The 13,325-nt window shown below is 50.8% G+C and overlaps 2 protein-coding genes across 4 annotated transcripts in view; both read left to right on the forward strand.

The window, feature by feature from the left end:
• Aldoa (aldolase, fructose-bisphosphate A) overlaps positions 1–3,273 on the forward strand; it is a 5,133-nt gene extending 1,860 nt beyond the window's left edge. For all 3 annotated transcript variants that reach the window (XM_055627446.1, XM_055627444.1, XM_055627445.1), the window contains exons 2-9: positions 630–762; positions 855–1,066; positions 1,685–1,739; positions 1,824–1,984; positions 2,203–2,286; positions 2,369–2,543; positions 2,677–2,876; positions 2,970–3,273. In XM_055627446.1, the coding sequence (XP_055483421.1) occupies positions 651–762; positions 855–1,066; positions 1,685–1,739; positions 1,824–1,984; positions 2,203–2,286; positions 2,369–2,543; positions 2,677–2,876; positions 2,970–3,065 (1,095 nt within the window). In that variant the 5' untranslated portion in view covers positions 630–650 and the 3' untranslated portion in view covers positions 3,066–3,273. The remainder of the gene's footprint in view (positions 1–629; positions 763–854; positions 1,067–1,684; positions 1,740–1,823; positions 1,985–2,202; positions 2,287–2,368; positions 2,544–2,676; positions 2,877–2,969) is intronic.
• Positions 3,274–5,625: 2,352 nt separating this feature from the next.
• On the forward strand, positions 5,626–12,953 carry Ppp4c (protein phosphatase 4 catalytic subunit). Its single transcript, XM_055627586.1, has 9 exons — positions 5,626–5,725; positions 5,926–6,087; positions 9,771–9,822; positions 10,401–10,451; positions 10,605–10,706; positions 11,212–11,385; positions 11,478–11,604; positions 12,260–12,449; positions 12,532–12,953. Exons 2-9 carry the CDS (start codon positions 5,990–5,992, stop codon positions 12,659–12,661), a joined length of 924 nt encoding a protein of 307 aa, XP_055483561.1. The 5' UTR covers positions 5,626–5,725; positions 5,926–5,989; the 3' UTR covers positions 12,662–12,953.
• The last annotated feature ends 372 nt before the right edge of the window (positions 12,954–13,325 follow it).

Consider the following 13,325-nt stretch of genomic DNA (forward strand, 5'->3'; position numbering starts at 1 on the left):
CTGATGGCCTTGTATTTTTCTTACTATCCTTTTCCTCCGACTCTTTTCCCCCCAATCCAGTATAGAGAAGCCTGACCTTGTGGTGTCCTTGAAGACTGGGCCGCCCCTGGGTGGATTGCACCTCAGTCAGGAAATCTGGGTTCTGTCTCAGCTCTTGTTTTTGGGTTGCTGTGTGGCTTCCAGCACAGATCATTTCTTTTCTTGGGCTCTTTCCGATGAGGGTATTGGGCTCTCTGCCCTACTTGTAATACTTAAATTCTAAAATATTCCCGGTTCAATTTTGTTTCTAGGCAAGGTGACCCATGGCAACGCGCAGGCCAGATGGGTCCAGCTTCAACATGACCCGCCTATCCCTGGCTATGGCTTTTTCCTTTCCCCCAATTTCCAGTGAGCAACCCTACTCTCAGCTGGGCAACGCCCAGCACCAGACAGAGTTAGGAAAGGTACAGGAAGAGGCAGGTCTAGTATAGGGGAGAGCTCTGGGACAGGAAGTATCCCAGGACCCTCAGGGAGTGGGGCAGGGAAGGTGGGGGCTATTGCCCTGGCCTCCTGGGAAGGAACCTTGTTACCTGGGGAGACCACAGGATGGTGCAACTAAACACTTTTCCCCATCTGTCTCCTTAACCCAGGAACGTGCTGCCTCGGTCACCATGCCCTACCCATACCCAGCACTGACCCCGGAGCAGAAGAAGGAGCTGTCTGACATCGCTCAACGAATTGTGGCTCCGGGCAAGGGCATCCTAGCTGCAGATGAGTCCACTGGTGCGGTACAGGCAGGAGAAAGGGGGAGGGAGACCCAAGGTTGGAAGTGGCAGGCTGATCCCCTTATCCCTCCCATGTGACCCTCCCTTCAGGAAGCATTGCCAAGCGGTTGCAGTCCATTGGCACCGAGAACACGGAGGAGAACAGGCGCTTCTACCGCCAGCTGCTGCTGACTGCTGATGACCGTGTGAATCCCTGCATTGGGGGGGTGATCCTCTTCCATGAGACACTGTACCAGAAGGCGGATGATGGACGTCCCTTCCCCCAAGTCATCAAGTCCAAGGGCGGTGTTGTGGGCATTAAGGTAAGGGTGTTGGCCCCGGAGAGTAAGATTATAGATGGATCTGGAGAAGGGATTAATAGGGTGAATACTGGGCTAGCAGGTCTAGAGACTTAGGTATACATAGCTTGCCTCAGACCTCCAGGTCCTTGTGCGTGCTAGGCAAGTGCCCTACCACTGACCTCAGTGGCCCCCTGTCATTATAAGGTGATTCCTCATTTACAGCTAAAAAGTGAAATGGTTTCCACAGTAAGAGGGAGGGCCAGGTTAGGTTCTCCAACCCAGTTAACTTTCCTCTCAAATGATACGTGTGTTTTTTTCCTCACGGGACTCAGTGCCAATACACAGTAAAAAGTATTTGCAGGGGGCTGGAGAGATGGCTCAGAGGTTAAGAGCATTGGCTGTTCTTCCAGAGGTCCTGAGTTCAGTTCCCAGCAACCACATGGTGGCTCCCAGCTGTCTGTAATGAGATCTGGTACATCCTTCTGATGTGAAGGCACACATGCAGATATTGTAGACATAGTAAATAAATACATTTTTAAAGAAAGTATTTGCAGGCCACGAAAGGCTGCATGAGGGGTTATTGGGGCTGGGTAGAGGGGAAAGGGCGGGAAAGCTGATTGCTCTTCTACTCCCCGGCAGGTAGACAAGGGTGTTGTGCCCCTGGCAGGAACCAATGGCGAGACCACGACCCAAGGTGAGGGCGGTTCGCCTCCTTCCCGTCTAGCTTGTCAGAGTTGGGTCACATACCTGACCTCTTCACTTTGTCCCTCCTCCTCAGGGCTGGATGGGCTGTCTGAACGCTGTGCCCAGTATAAGAAGGATGGAGCTGACTTTGCCAAGTGGCGCTGCGTGCTCAAGATTGGGGAACATACCCCCTCAGCCCTGGCCATCATGGAAAATGCCAATGTTCTGGCCCGTTATGCCAGCATCTGCCAGCAGGTGGGAATGGACTACCGGGGCCACAGTAGGTCACCTCCATCTGCCAGGATGTCTACCTCCCCCAGAGCAACTGTCCTGGATACCCACCAATAATCTGCCGAGGCCTTTGAAGCCCTGATCCCTATCATCATCAAGATAAGCTCTTGGCTAGTGGTGGCGGAGAGCTGTAGGTTGGGTTCCCAGTCAGGAGGCCTCACACTACCTTGTCCCTCCCACAGAATGGCATTGTACCCATTGTGGAGCCTGAAATCCTCCCTGATGGGGACCATGACTTGAAGCGCTGTCAGTATGTAACTGAGAAGGTAGGTGCCTGTCTACCTGGCTCTGGTACTGTGGTGGGCTGGGCCCCGCTCAGGTATCTTCCCTCACCCTGCCCTCTTCCAGGTCCTGGCAGCTGTCTACAAGGCTCTGAGCGACCACCATATCTATCTGGAAGGCACGTTGCTGAAGCCCAACATGGTCACCCCAGGCCATGCTTGCACCCAGAAATTTTCCAATGAAGAGATTGCCATGGCAACTGTCACAGCTCTTCGGCGCACAGTGCCCCCTGCTGTCCCTGGTGAGGCCCACTCCCTCATCGGGCTTAGTGAAGTGGATGTGCCATCACAGGGTAGCTTCTCACAACTCCATGCCCTGCGTCTCTGATGAAAGCCCCTCCCCCCCTTTTTTTTTCTTCTGGCCTTGTTCTGCAGGGATCACTTTCTTGTCTGGAGGACAGAGTGAGGAAGAGGCATCCATCAACCTTAATGCTATCAACAAGTGCCCCCTGCTGAAGCCATGGGCCTTGACTTTCTCCTATGGCAGGGCCCTGCAGGCCTCTGCCCTGAAGGCCTGGGGCGGGAAGAAGGAGAACCTGAAGGCTGCACAGGAAGAGTACATCAAGCGAGCCCTGGTAAGACGGGCATGGAAGTGTGAACAGGTTCCTGGGCAGTGGGGCCTGGCTGCTCAGAAGAAGAGCTCTCACCGGATTCTTCTCCCCTTCTAGGCCAACAGCCTCGCTTGCCAAGGAAAGTACACCCCGAGTGGCCAGTCTGGAGCCGCAGCCAGCGAGTCTCTCTTCATCTCTAACCATGCCTACTAACCAGAGGGGATCCAAGGCTGTCCCAGCAGCACTCCAGGCCCCCGGCAACACTCCAGGCCCCGCCTACCCACTTGCTATTGAAGAGGGGCCCTTCAGGCTCTTTCCCATCACTCTTGCTGCCCTCGTGACCGGTGTGTGGTGTCGCCTGTGAATGCTAATTCTGCCATCCCTTCCAGCCCACTGCCAATAAACAACTATTTAAGGGGGAGTCTGGTGTTCATGTCTTGTAAGGGTATAGGGGAGGACCTGAGGAAAGAGCAGTCAAAGGATGGAGTAAGGCTTTATTGGTCTGTATATTTTTGACTGGGGCTTTGAGAAAGGCAGCGTTGTGAAATGTTCTTCTGACCACATCTAATTGAAGGTAGCCTGAGTGCTGGGACTATAGGCATAGGGTACCATACTCAGTTTAAGCCATGCTGGGATCCAACCTAGAGCTCCATGAATACTAGGCAAGGACTCTGCCACTGAGCTATCTCTCAAGCTTCTCATTCCAAACTAAGGCTTTGCTATCTTGCCCAAGATGAAACAAAACATTTAATATTTAACCTACATTATGCACTTATTTCCTCATTGTGACAAGAAATGGAATTAATAACTTTTTAGGCTTTTTTGGAATATGGGGCCATTTTGAAGAATCCAGAATTCTCTCCCACACAGACAGGTACAATAACACTCAGCTGCAGAACTCAAGTTCCAGGTTAAGAATGAAGACTGAGCTCCTTGATGGTAGAATAAGCCCCACACCAAATATGGGCCATACTTTGTATTCTTGCCACCCAATGGTGGATGTAGTTGTACCTTTAAAAATTTTGTTTTGCCTGAGTATTTGAGTACAGTGTACCTGATGCTCTGGAACCAGAATTACTCATGGTTGTGAGCCACCATGTAGGTACTGGGAATTAAGCCTGGGTCCTCTGGAAAGTACTCTCAACTGCTGGTCTATCTCTAGCCCCATCATACCTCTAGTAATTTGTAGTTGCTGAAGATTCTAGATATAAATAGGGTCTTGGTGTAGTCTTTACCATTTTCTGTTTCCTGCAATCTCATCCTTGTCTGGGTTCTTTCTGTTCTGTTCCCTTCCCCCACCAAAAATGATTTTTTTTAATGCTATTGTTTTATTGATTTGCATAGAATTGACTGACCCAGGAGGCTTTGCTGTCCACGTATTTCCATGCACTGTAGCCAAAGCTAAGCCCAGGCTGGTAATGTCGAGGTGGTTGAGCAAACTTGCCTTAAGGCTCTGGTTCCAGCACTGCAAGGAAAAAAATCCCTAGTACTCCAAAATGACCCTGCCTTTCTGCCTACCACATTTAACTTCAGGAAATTTTCTAAAAGGGTTTCTTTATTGTAGCCCTGACTGTCTTGGAATTCTGTAGACCACACTGCCTTTGAACTCAAAGAGATCTACCTTACTCTACTTCCTAAATGCTGGGATTAAGGGTATATATCACCCCTGGCTTCTATGAAAGTCTTAAGGCACATAAAAATTGTTCAAAAGTAAGGGACAATAGAACACCGAAAAAAGTATGTGTAGAGATGGAAACTAGAAAGATTAAAACCATTAACCTCTCTTGCGCTTAGTTTTTTTTTCTTTTTTTTTGCTTTGAATTTCAGAAATAGTAAATGAAAGCTGGAAGACCAAACCTAAACGCTTTTTCTGGACCCTTTTGAGCCTTGATTCAGAGTACTAAGGGACTTAATTCAAACTTGTTTTTGATCTTTCAGCTGTGAGCAAGTCAGCCTCAGCTGAAGAAGTATCTTCAGGCAGTAGGAGGTCAAGCTGGGTGTGGTTAACATCTGTAATCACAGCATCTGGAAAGCTGACACAAAAAAGATACGTTGTGATTTCAAGGTCAGCACAGACTGCAAATTCTGGGCCATTCTGCGTTACAGTGAGACCCTATCAAGAAGAAACAGATGTCAGACTATTTTGGAAATGAACGGAGTCCACTCTCAGTCCAGAGAGTGGGCACTTTAATTTTCAATTAGATTTAAACTTTTGTGTGTTTCCTCTGAACATGTGGATCCTAGGGATCCAATTCAAGTCAGTAAGGCTTGGTGACAAGTCCTTTTATCAGATATACCATCTTGCTTAGTTTTGGTATTTTTTTCTGAGCGTTTGCTTTGTAACCTTGAAAGCTTTGCATCCACCATCCGGCCTAGCCTCCTGAGTTCTGGGATTACAATTGGGTATGCCCCACACCTGGCGCAGGTTCCGGAGCTCCCTTCATGGCAAGGTTTAGGATTAGCCCATTCATTAAACAACGATTTATGCATATCTGCAATGCTTGGCCTTATTCTAGACACTGGGGAGGCAATGATGAACAATGCAGTTTCATCCCTCGGATCTGTAGTACAAGCGGGACAGAAAGAAGCCAAGAGAAAAGTGTAACGTGAGCTGACCAGCCTACTGGAGCTCACGGAAGTTGGCGTGGGTAACCGAGAAGCACAGCTATACTTGCCTCCCGCCCACTTCCGGCTCCTTCTTTCCTCCTTCCCGGCGCCTCAGAGGGGCGTGACCTGTAGAGACGTCACTTCCGGCGCGCGACGGGCCTGGTCTTTGCTTCCGCGGCGAGGCCGGAAGTAGAAGTGGTGGTGGCGGAGGCCCAAAGCGGAGGAAAGTAGAGAGTCGGAGAGACCCAGTCAGAGTCTCAGCGGCGGTAATTGTCCGAGGCCCCTCTAGGCCACCGTCCTTAGCGCGGGCCCGCGGGGTTCGACGGGAGTTGGCGGGGAGCGGGCCAGGGCAGCGGGACGGGGAGGGTCCTGGACCGCCGTGAGGGGAGGGGGGGCGGTCCCAGAATCGAGTCCCCCCCCCCCGCACGGACCCTCTGATTGGCGGGCTCGCCTTCGCTTTTCCCAGGAGACCCCTGTGCGGTCCGGAGGGGGCGGCGGCCCCGACTCTGACCCGCGCCGGGGGGTGGGCCATGGCGGAAATCAGCGATCTGGACCGGCAGATCGAGCAGCTGCGGCGCTGCGAGCTCATCAAAGAGAGCGAAGTCAAGGCCCTGTGCGCTAAGGCCAGGTGAGCCCGCGGGTCGGCCGGTGGGAGGGCAGCCCGCTGCCCAGGGCTCTCGGCTGGGCGAACTCAGCTGAGAATTTAGGGCTTGCCTTATCCCGGAAGCGTCTCCGAATAGGAGCTGTCTCGAGGGTCAGTTCCCCCCCCTCGGGAGCCACGGGTCGGCTGTGGATGTGTTTTTAGTTTAGAGTAAGAACTAGTGGCAGAAAGTTCTTAGGAAACTCGGAGAAACCGGTCTGCCTTGCTTGGACGAAAGAGAAAGTTTCTTGGAGGGTCTGAGTTCTGGAAGAGGTCTTGAAGAATGAGGGGCTGGTTCAAGGCAAGAAAACAGAAATCGTTGTGGTTTGTTAAAGCCTGTCTATCTCATCAGTCTATAAAGAGAAAGTGGTTTTGTGTCCACTTTTAACAAACAAGGACTCTTAATTGTTCAAAATTACCAGCAAGGAAGGAATAGAATCTGAAGCCAGTTCTCTGAACACTGATCCTTTTGGTTATGAGTTGGGTCACCCTCGTGTTCAGTTGGGATCCTAAGAAAAACATAGTCAATAAGGTAGAATAGAACATAATGAGTTCCAGACCAGCTTGGTTTACTGAGTGAGGCCCTTTAAAAAAAAGGGGGGCTGGGGGAAGCTACAGCCTCCAGCCGCCTCTAACCCCAAGCATTTGGGAGGTGGAGAGAGGAGGATGAAGAAATTTAGGGTTGTCCTCAGCTAGGTTGAGGCCACCACACAAGACTTTGGCTCAGAAAGATGTCGCCGAAAGAAAGAGTTAAGCATGATATGGAAAAAGGGAGAGTTCTCTAGGAAGTAGAAGAAAGTTGTAAAGGAGGATCCTGGTTTGGGGATGCAGTGACTGTTGGTTCGAATCTGACCTCTGCCGCTTTGTGTGGTGGTGGTGGTTTTGAAGTGTCAGTAAAGTGGAGCGAATCGTATTCAGTAAGATGGTTGTGAATATTCACTCAGCGGATCTGGGCTGGGAGTGAGCATAGCATGGTGTTTGGCCACTCTAAGTCAGGGAGGTGGTCGTATGTATGGTGGGAAGGGCGCAAAAGGTGTATTTTTGGATTGAAACTAGCCGGCGGCTTCTTTGGGGGTGGGGAGTACTTGTTTGTTCTTCTGAGATGAGGTTTCTCCTCCAAGTCCCTGCCTTGACCTGGAATTCAGTCTGTAGACCAGGCTGGCTTTGAAGCCAGAGATCCACCTGCCTTTGCCTCTGCTGGAATCAAAGGTGTGGGCCACTGCCACGGGGTGAGCAGGAGTCCTCTAAGAAAGGGCAGACATTGACAGATTTACCCTGGTTATCTGACAGACCACAGTGAGAAGATATAGTCAGACTGTGGAGTATCGAGGAGATGTAGACAACAGTGAAGACTGGTTGCCTACCTCACTGTGACTTCCACCCTCTTAATGGAACCACAGCCTGGTCCTCACACTTTCCCTCCAGGCCTTCTAAGTTGGGAGAGACTGTGTGTGTGTATGTGTGTCTGTCCGTCTGTCTCGTTTGTCCTCCCATGTAGCCTTACGTGGCCTTGAATTAGGGTGGTCTTGAGCTCAGGGATCCACCTGTCTCTAAAGTACTTGTTCCTTTTATGGACTAGAAAGCTATGACTTATCCAGACCAGTGACTTGTGACAGAGCTGGTGTCCTAGTTTGCTTTCTCTTGCTGAGCTCTCACATCTCAGGATCTTTCTGCCTTATCTCCCAAGTGCCAAGATTCCATGTGTGGGTTCCTGGTTCTGATTTGAGGTCTGTGGAAGAGGCTGCTTTTGCCCCTCTGGAAATTGAGTTCCCAGGTTTTGATTGAGCAAGTTTCCAGCTTGATCCTGCCTTTATTCCTGAAGGAGGTCTTTGGGGAGTCATCATATGAGTTGATGTGGAAGAAGATTGTTTGCCAGTCATGGTGGTACACACCTTTAAAATCCAGCACTCAAGAGGCAGGCAGGCAGATTTCTGAGTTTGAGGCTAGCCTGGTCTACAGAGTGAGTTCCAGGACAGCTGGGGCCACACAAAGAAACCATGTCTCAAAAAACTAAGAAAGAAAGGGAGATATAGCGTACACAGCTGGAGAGTCAAGTGGCTGCACTGGCCTCCTGGACACCCCTGTGCAAGTTACAGAGGAAACCACCCCTGTGCCCCTTCAGGACAGCACCCTGAGGGCTGGACCTAAATCCTCTTGTCTGTGAGCTCAGGAATTGACTGGTCACAGATAGGACTGGCAGGATAGGCAGGGGCTTGGGAACCCTTTGTTGTGAGCAAACCTAGATAAAAAGAGTCGGACTGACTGGAGCGGCGGCTAGGGAATTAATAAAGTCCTTTCTGGTCTTCTAGAGGACCGCAATTCATTTCCCAGCACCCACATCAGACAGCTCATAACCACCTGTAACTACAGGATCCAGCATCCTCTCTGGCCCCCTTGGACACAGGAGTGTCCCACACATAAATAAAAATAAGCCTTAAAAAAAATGCAAGCCAGGTGTGCTAGTGCACACCTTTAGTCCCGGCACTCGAGGCCAGTCTGGTCTACAAAGAGATCCAGGACAGCCAGGGCTGTTATACAGAGAAACCCTGTCTGGAGGGAAAATTCAGGCTGGATGTATTGCCACATGTCATTAATCCTGTCACTCTTAGAGTTCAAGGCTAGCCAGCTATATGGAGTTAGTTCCAGGAAAGACAGGGCTACACAGAGAAACCCTGTCTCAAAAGACAATATATATGTATTATTTATATATATATAATATATATAGAAAGTCAGACCCTGGTGGAGCAGTGCTCTCCTGGGTCAGCCTGCTTAACCACAGCTGAGCCAGCAGCCTCCTGTGCAGCAGCATATCGGTCAGTGCTGGGAGTCTTCTTGGGATCTGCCCCTGTGCTGGCCATCCCATCATATTCACCGGAACAAAGTGTTCACGCTGCCTTGGCCTGGGTGTGACCTGCAGTACTTACTGCTGTACTTCCGAAGCTCGCATTTGGAAATGAAGCTACTGAGGAACTGACATCAAGAGCTGACAAAGGGGTTTTTCTGAGAAGAGGACTACACTACAAGAACTAGAGCTACTTCCTTATGTTGTAAATCCATGTCCTTTATTCCCAACACACAGGAGATAGAAACGGGTAGATCTCTTTAGCTTGAGACTGCCTTGGTCTGTATATCAAATTCCAGGCTAGCTAGGGGTACGTAATGAGGTCATGACTCCAAATTAAATAAATAAAATGTATTGTTATCAAGGAAAGAGTAGCACGACCTTTTTCTGTGTATGTGTCATCCTGCCCTGGGCCTTACCCTTTGGAAAGTGTGGGAGAAGGGAGTGAGGTCAGAGGTCAGCCTAGGGACAGTTAGTGCTCTGAGGGAAAGGGACCTTCCTTTTACGGGTGTGTGCTGTGCTCATGAGAAGGAACCACAGAAAGAGTCTAGGCTGAGAATGTCCCTGCCTGCTTTGAAGGGCTTGAACAGGGTGGGAGGTGGTGAGAACTTGGACTTTGTCCAGTTGGAAGCAAGGAGCCATGAGCAGGCATTGAGTGGTTGAGGGCCATAGTCCGTGCTTTCTGACCAAAATCATGGGGACAGTGTATACTTCCTTCTGTCCCATGGAGGTTCAAGGACTACCTCATGTCCTCCCTCCCTCCAAAAAAGGTCAGGAATTGGGCTGGGCTGGCCTGGCTGTGGTGACCCTGGTCTTCTCCTGTCTCCAGAGAGATCTTGGTAGAAGAGAGCAACGTGCAGAGGGTGGACTCGCCGGTCACAGTGAGTACTCTGTTCCCTGGAACATGACTCGTCCTGAGTAACTTCCTAAGTGGTTCGACAACCCCACCCTGTTTATGAGGGGGTGATGCACCCCAGGTCTCTGCTGCTCCTCAGTCTTCAGGTGGGCCCTGATAGAAGAGTTAGATGGTGGGCAGAGCTTGCAGCTTAGTGGTGGATGCTTTCCTAGTGTGTATCAGGTCCCCAGCCTCAGCACTACAAGAAAATAAAGGAATTTTGATTTGTCACGGCGATGCTCATGGCCAAGGCGGAGGAAGTTGATTTGGCAGGCAGTTCTGGTTTGTGGATGAATGGCCCTGTGTTAGTACCTGTGATAGGCGCATGGGCAAACAGATGAAGCCAGTCTTCCTGGAGCTGTGAGTCTCTGCGGAAATCCACATCTGCACCCGAGTGCTTGGCTCTCGGTAGGGATAGACGATGCCGGAACAGGCTCACTTGTCCTGAGATGGAGTGATGCCGCCCCAGCTGGCCTGGAGAGTAGCAGGTGTTTTGGAGGATGGTCTCCAGGAACAGAGGGATTGTGCCTTTGTGCACCCTCAACCCCCATTCTTTCTTTTCAGGTATGTGGTGACATCCATGGACAATTCTATGACCTCAAGGAACTGTTCCGAGTGAGTGGGGCAAACTGGGGGTGACTGGAAGACACCGTTGAGAGGTCTTAAGCTGCATGGGCTCTGGGAGAAAGAAGGGGTTCAGCTAGACTCTGGCTGTTGCAGTGGGAGGGGATAGTTTGGGGCCAAGCAGAGCCATATCCCTCCTCCCAGGTAGGTGGCGATGTCCCTGAGACCAACTACCTCTTCATGGGAGACTTTGTGGACCGTGGTTTCTACAGTGTTGAAACCTTCCTCCTCCTGCTGGCTCTTAAGGTGAGGACCTTTGGCCCCTGGAGCCCGAGCCTTGGCCACTACTTGCTGCCCTCATCACCTTTCCTGTCACCTACCTTGGAACTTTGCTGTGGCTGTGGACTGTGTGCTTAGCGGGGCTGGTCATGACTGCTGCCATGAGTGGGGCCATCTCCAGAGCCCTTGAGGAAAAAGCTGGTGATGTGAGTTCTGGGAAGTAGTCAGAGATTCAGGAAGTGACAGTTGAGTGACCTAGGGGAGTGCATTGATGTGGGGCCACAGTGGGGCGGGGGCGGGCCTAACTAAGGGCTGGAGCCTGAGCCTGGCAGGAATCAGTAGTCTTGTAGTGCATCTCTAGAAAAGGCCCCCAGGAGCTGGGAGGCAGGGACACCATGATTATGTCAAGACAGCAGGGCTCTGGGCTACAGAGATCATGGTGAGGAGTGAGGCGGGTAGATATGTGGATGTTTGGGAGGGGATGAGTGGGAGACTGAGACTAGGACCAGTCCTGATGTGATGCTACCCCTAGGTTCGGTATCCTGACCGCATCACTTTGATCCGGGGCAATCATGAGAGTCGCCAGATAACCCAGGTCTATGGCTTCTATGATGAGTGCTTGCGCAAATACGGCTCGGTGACTGTATGGCGCTACTGTACTGAGATCTTTGACTACCTCAGCCTGTCTGCCATCATTGATGGCAAGGTACGTTGGCCCTGGATCTCCTCGGGGGTGGGGCAGGGGTGGTCTCTGGGCTTCCATCTCCCTTCTCTCTGCTATTACACTTTCCCTTGTAGATCTTCTGTGTGCATGGGGGCCTTTCCCCTTCCATCCAGACCTTGGACCAGATCCGGACAATTGACCGAAAGCAAGAGGTACCCCATGATGGACCCATGTGTGACCTCCTGTGGTCTGACCCTGAAGGTGAGGGTAGTGCCTTTAGCTTGTGGAGTTTAGATTTAAGCAAGTGTTTGAAAGAAGAGTCAGGCTAGGGGAGTTTGGGAAGAGGAGGGCAAGGTTGGCTCATACTGGCTTCTGTCTTCCTGACTGGACCCTCCATATGGAGCAGAAACCATGGCCAGTGGTGTGCTGAGGCCTCCAGTAGGTTGGCCCATGAATTCCTGGCTCAGGTCTGTTCAGTATGAAATCATTGGGTTCCCTGCGTGGGAAGAGACTATAGACCTTGATAGCAGCTGTTTTGGAGGTGAGACCCATTTCCCTAGATTGATGGCCCCTAGGAATCTTTTCTGCGTATGGTGTATTTCCCCCCTAGTTGGGGTCAGAATTGAGATTGAAAGCCAGACTGAGTAGAGAAAGCCAGTCCTAAGCTGCCCTCTAATCCCATCACTGTTGCTGCAGACTGCCCCATGTGGCATAAGAACACCTTGCTGCCCGGAAAAACCTTGTTCTTAGTGGTGCTCTGAACATTCTTTCCTCTTCAGAGCTTCTCCAGCATTTGCTATCCTGTCTCCCCAGATCCCCTAGAACAAACCTGGTTGATGAGGGAAGAGGTCCGGGCTTTTACCTCTGTGATAATAGTAGCCAGAGGAGCCCACACGCTGTCCTTGTCTTGTCTCAGACACAACAGGCTGGGGAGTGAGCCCCCGTGGGGCAGGCTACCTGTTTGGCAGTGATGTGGTGGCCCAGTTCAATGCAGCCAATGACATTGACATGATCTGCCGTGCCCACCAGTTGGTGATGGAAGGGTACAAGTGGCACTTCAACGAGACTGTGCTTACTGTGTGGTCAGCACCTAATTACTGCTACCGGTAAGCTGGCGGGGCTGGGAGCTGGGTGAAGGTAGGGGATCTATCTTGGCCAACCATTACTAACCATTGTTCCTAAATCCAGCTGTGGGAATGTGGCAGCCATCTTGGAACTGGACGAGCACCTCCAGAAAGATTTTATCATCTTTGAGGCTGCACCCCAAGAGACACGTGGCATCCCCTCCAAAAAGCCAGTGGCCGACTATTTCCTGTGATTCCTTGGCCCCAGCCCCTCTGGCTCTTGGACCACTGTGACTGCCCTCTGCCCAGCAGGACGGAGGCTGGGTGTGAGAGGCTGCTGGCTTTGCTTGCCCCAGGGTGCGGACTTGCTCTGGAGAGGTTGGAGCCTTAGCTCTGAGCTTCCTCTCCTTTCTCCCATGATCCATGAAGTTTCCAGTCATTTTTTTGTTTTCTTTTTTCCTTTTTTTTTTTTTTTTTTGTTTTTGTTTTTAGATAAAACATTTTGAGAAAAAAAAAGAAAAAAATTCTAATAAAAGAAGAAAAATAGTCTTGGGGTTTCTGTCAAGTTTGATTGGGGTGGACACGGAGATCTGTCCTGCTTGTTCTCTGGCCCGGAGCCTTCAGGCTCTGTCTGGTGTTATTTCCGTAAGGCTTCATCAGTGCTTGGTAAAGTCCAGGTTCCAGGACAGCCTTGACTCTTAAAGCAGCCTTTGTGAAGAAACACCCATCTTGAAGGGGACATGCTCAGAGCAGGCTGCTTTGTATCTGGAGACTCCCCTTAACAGCCTCTGGTTCCCCCAGCCCCACCCAGGGCCAACACATTAGCTCAACGTTTCCTGAGCACTAATGTCTTTTGAGTTTTATTAACAAAAATACTCTGATCCTGAGAACAAATTGGTGTGGCTTACACTAGTGATG

Source organism: Psammomys obesus, unplaced genomic scaffold, assembly GCF_907164565.1.
Source record: "Psammomys obesus unplaced genomic scaffold, mPsaObe1.curated_primary_1811, whole genome shotgun sequence".
In the NCBI taxonomy this organism is placed as follows: Eukaryota; Metazoa; Chordata; class Mammalia; order Rodentia; family Muridae; genus Psammomys; species Psammomys obesus.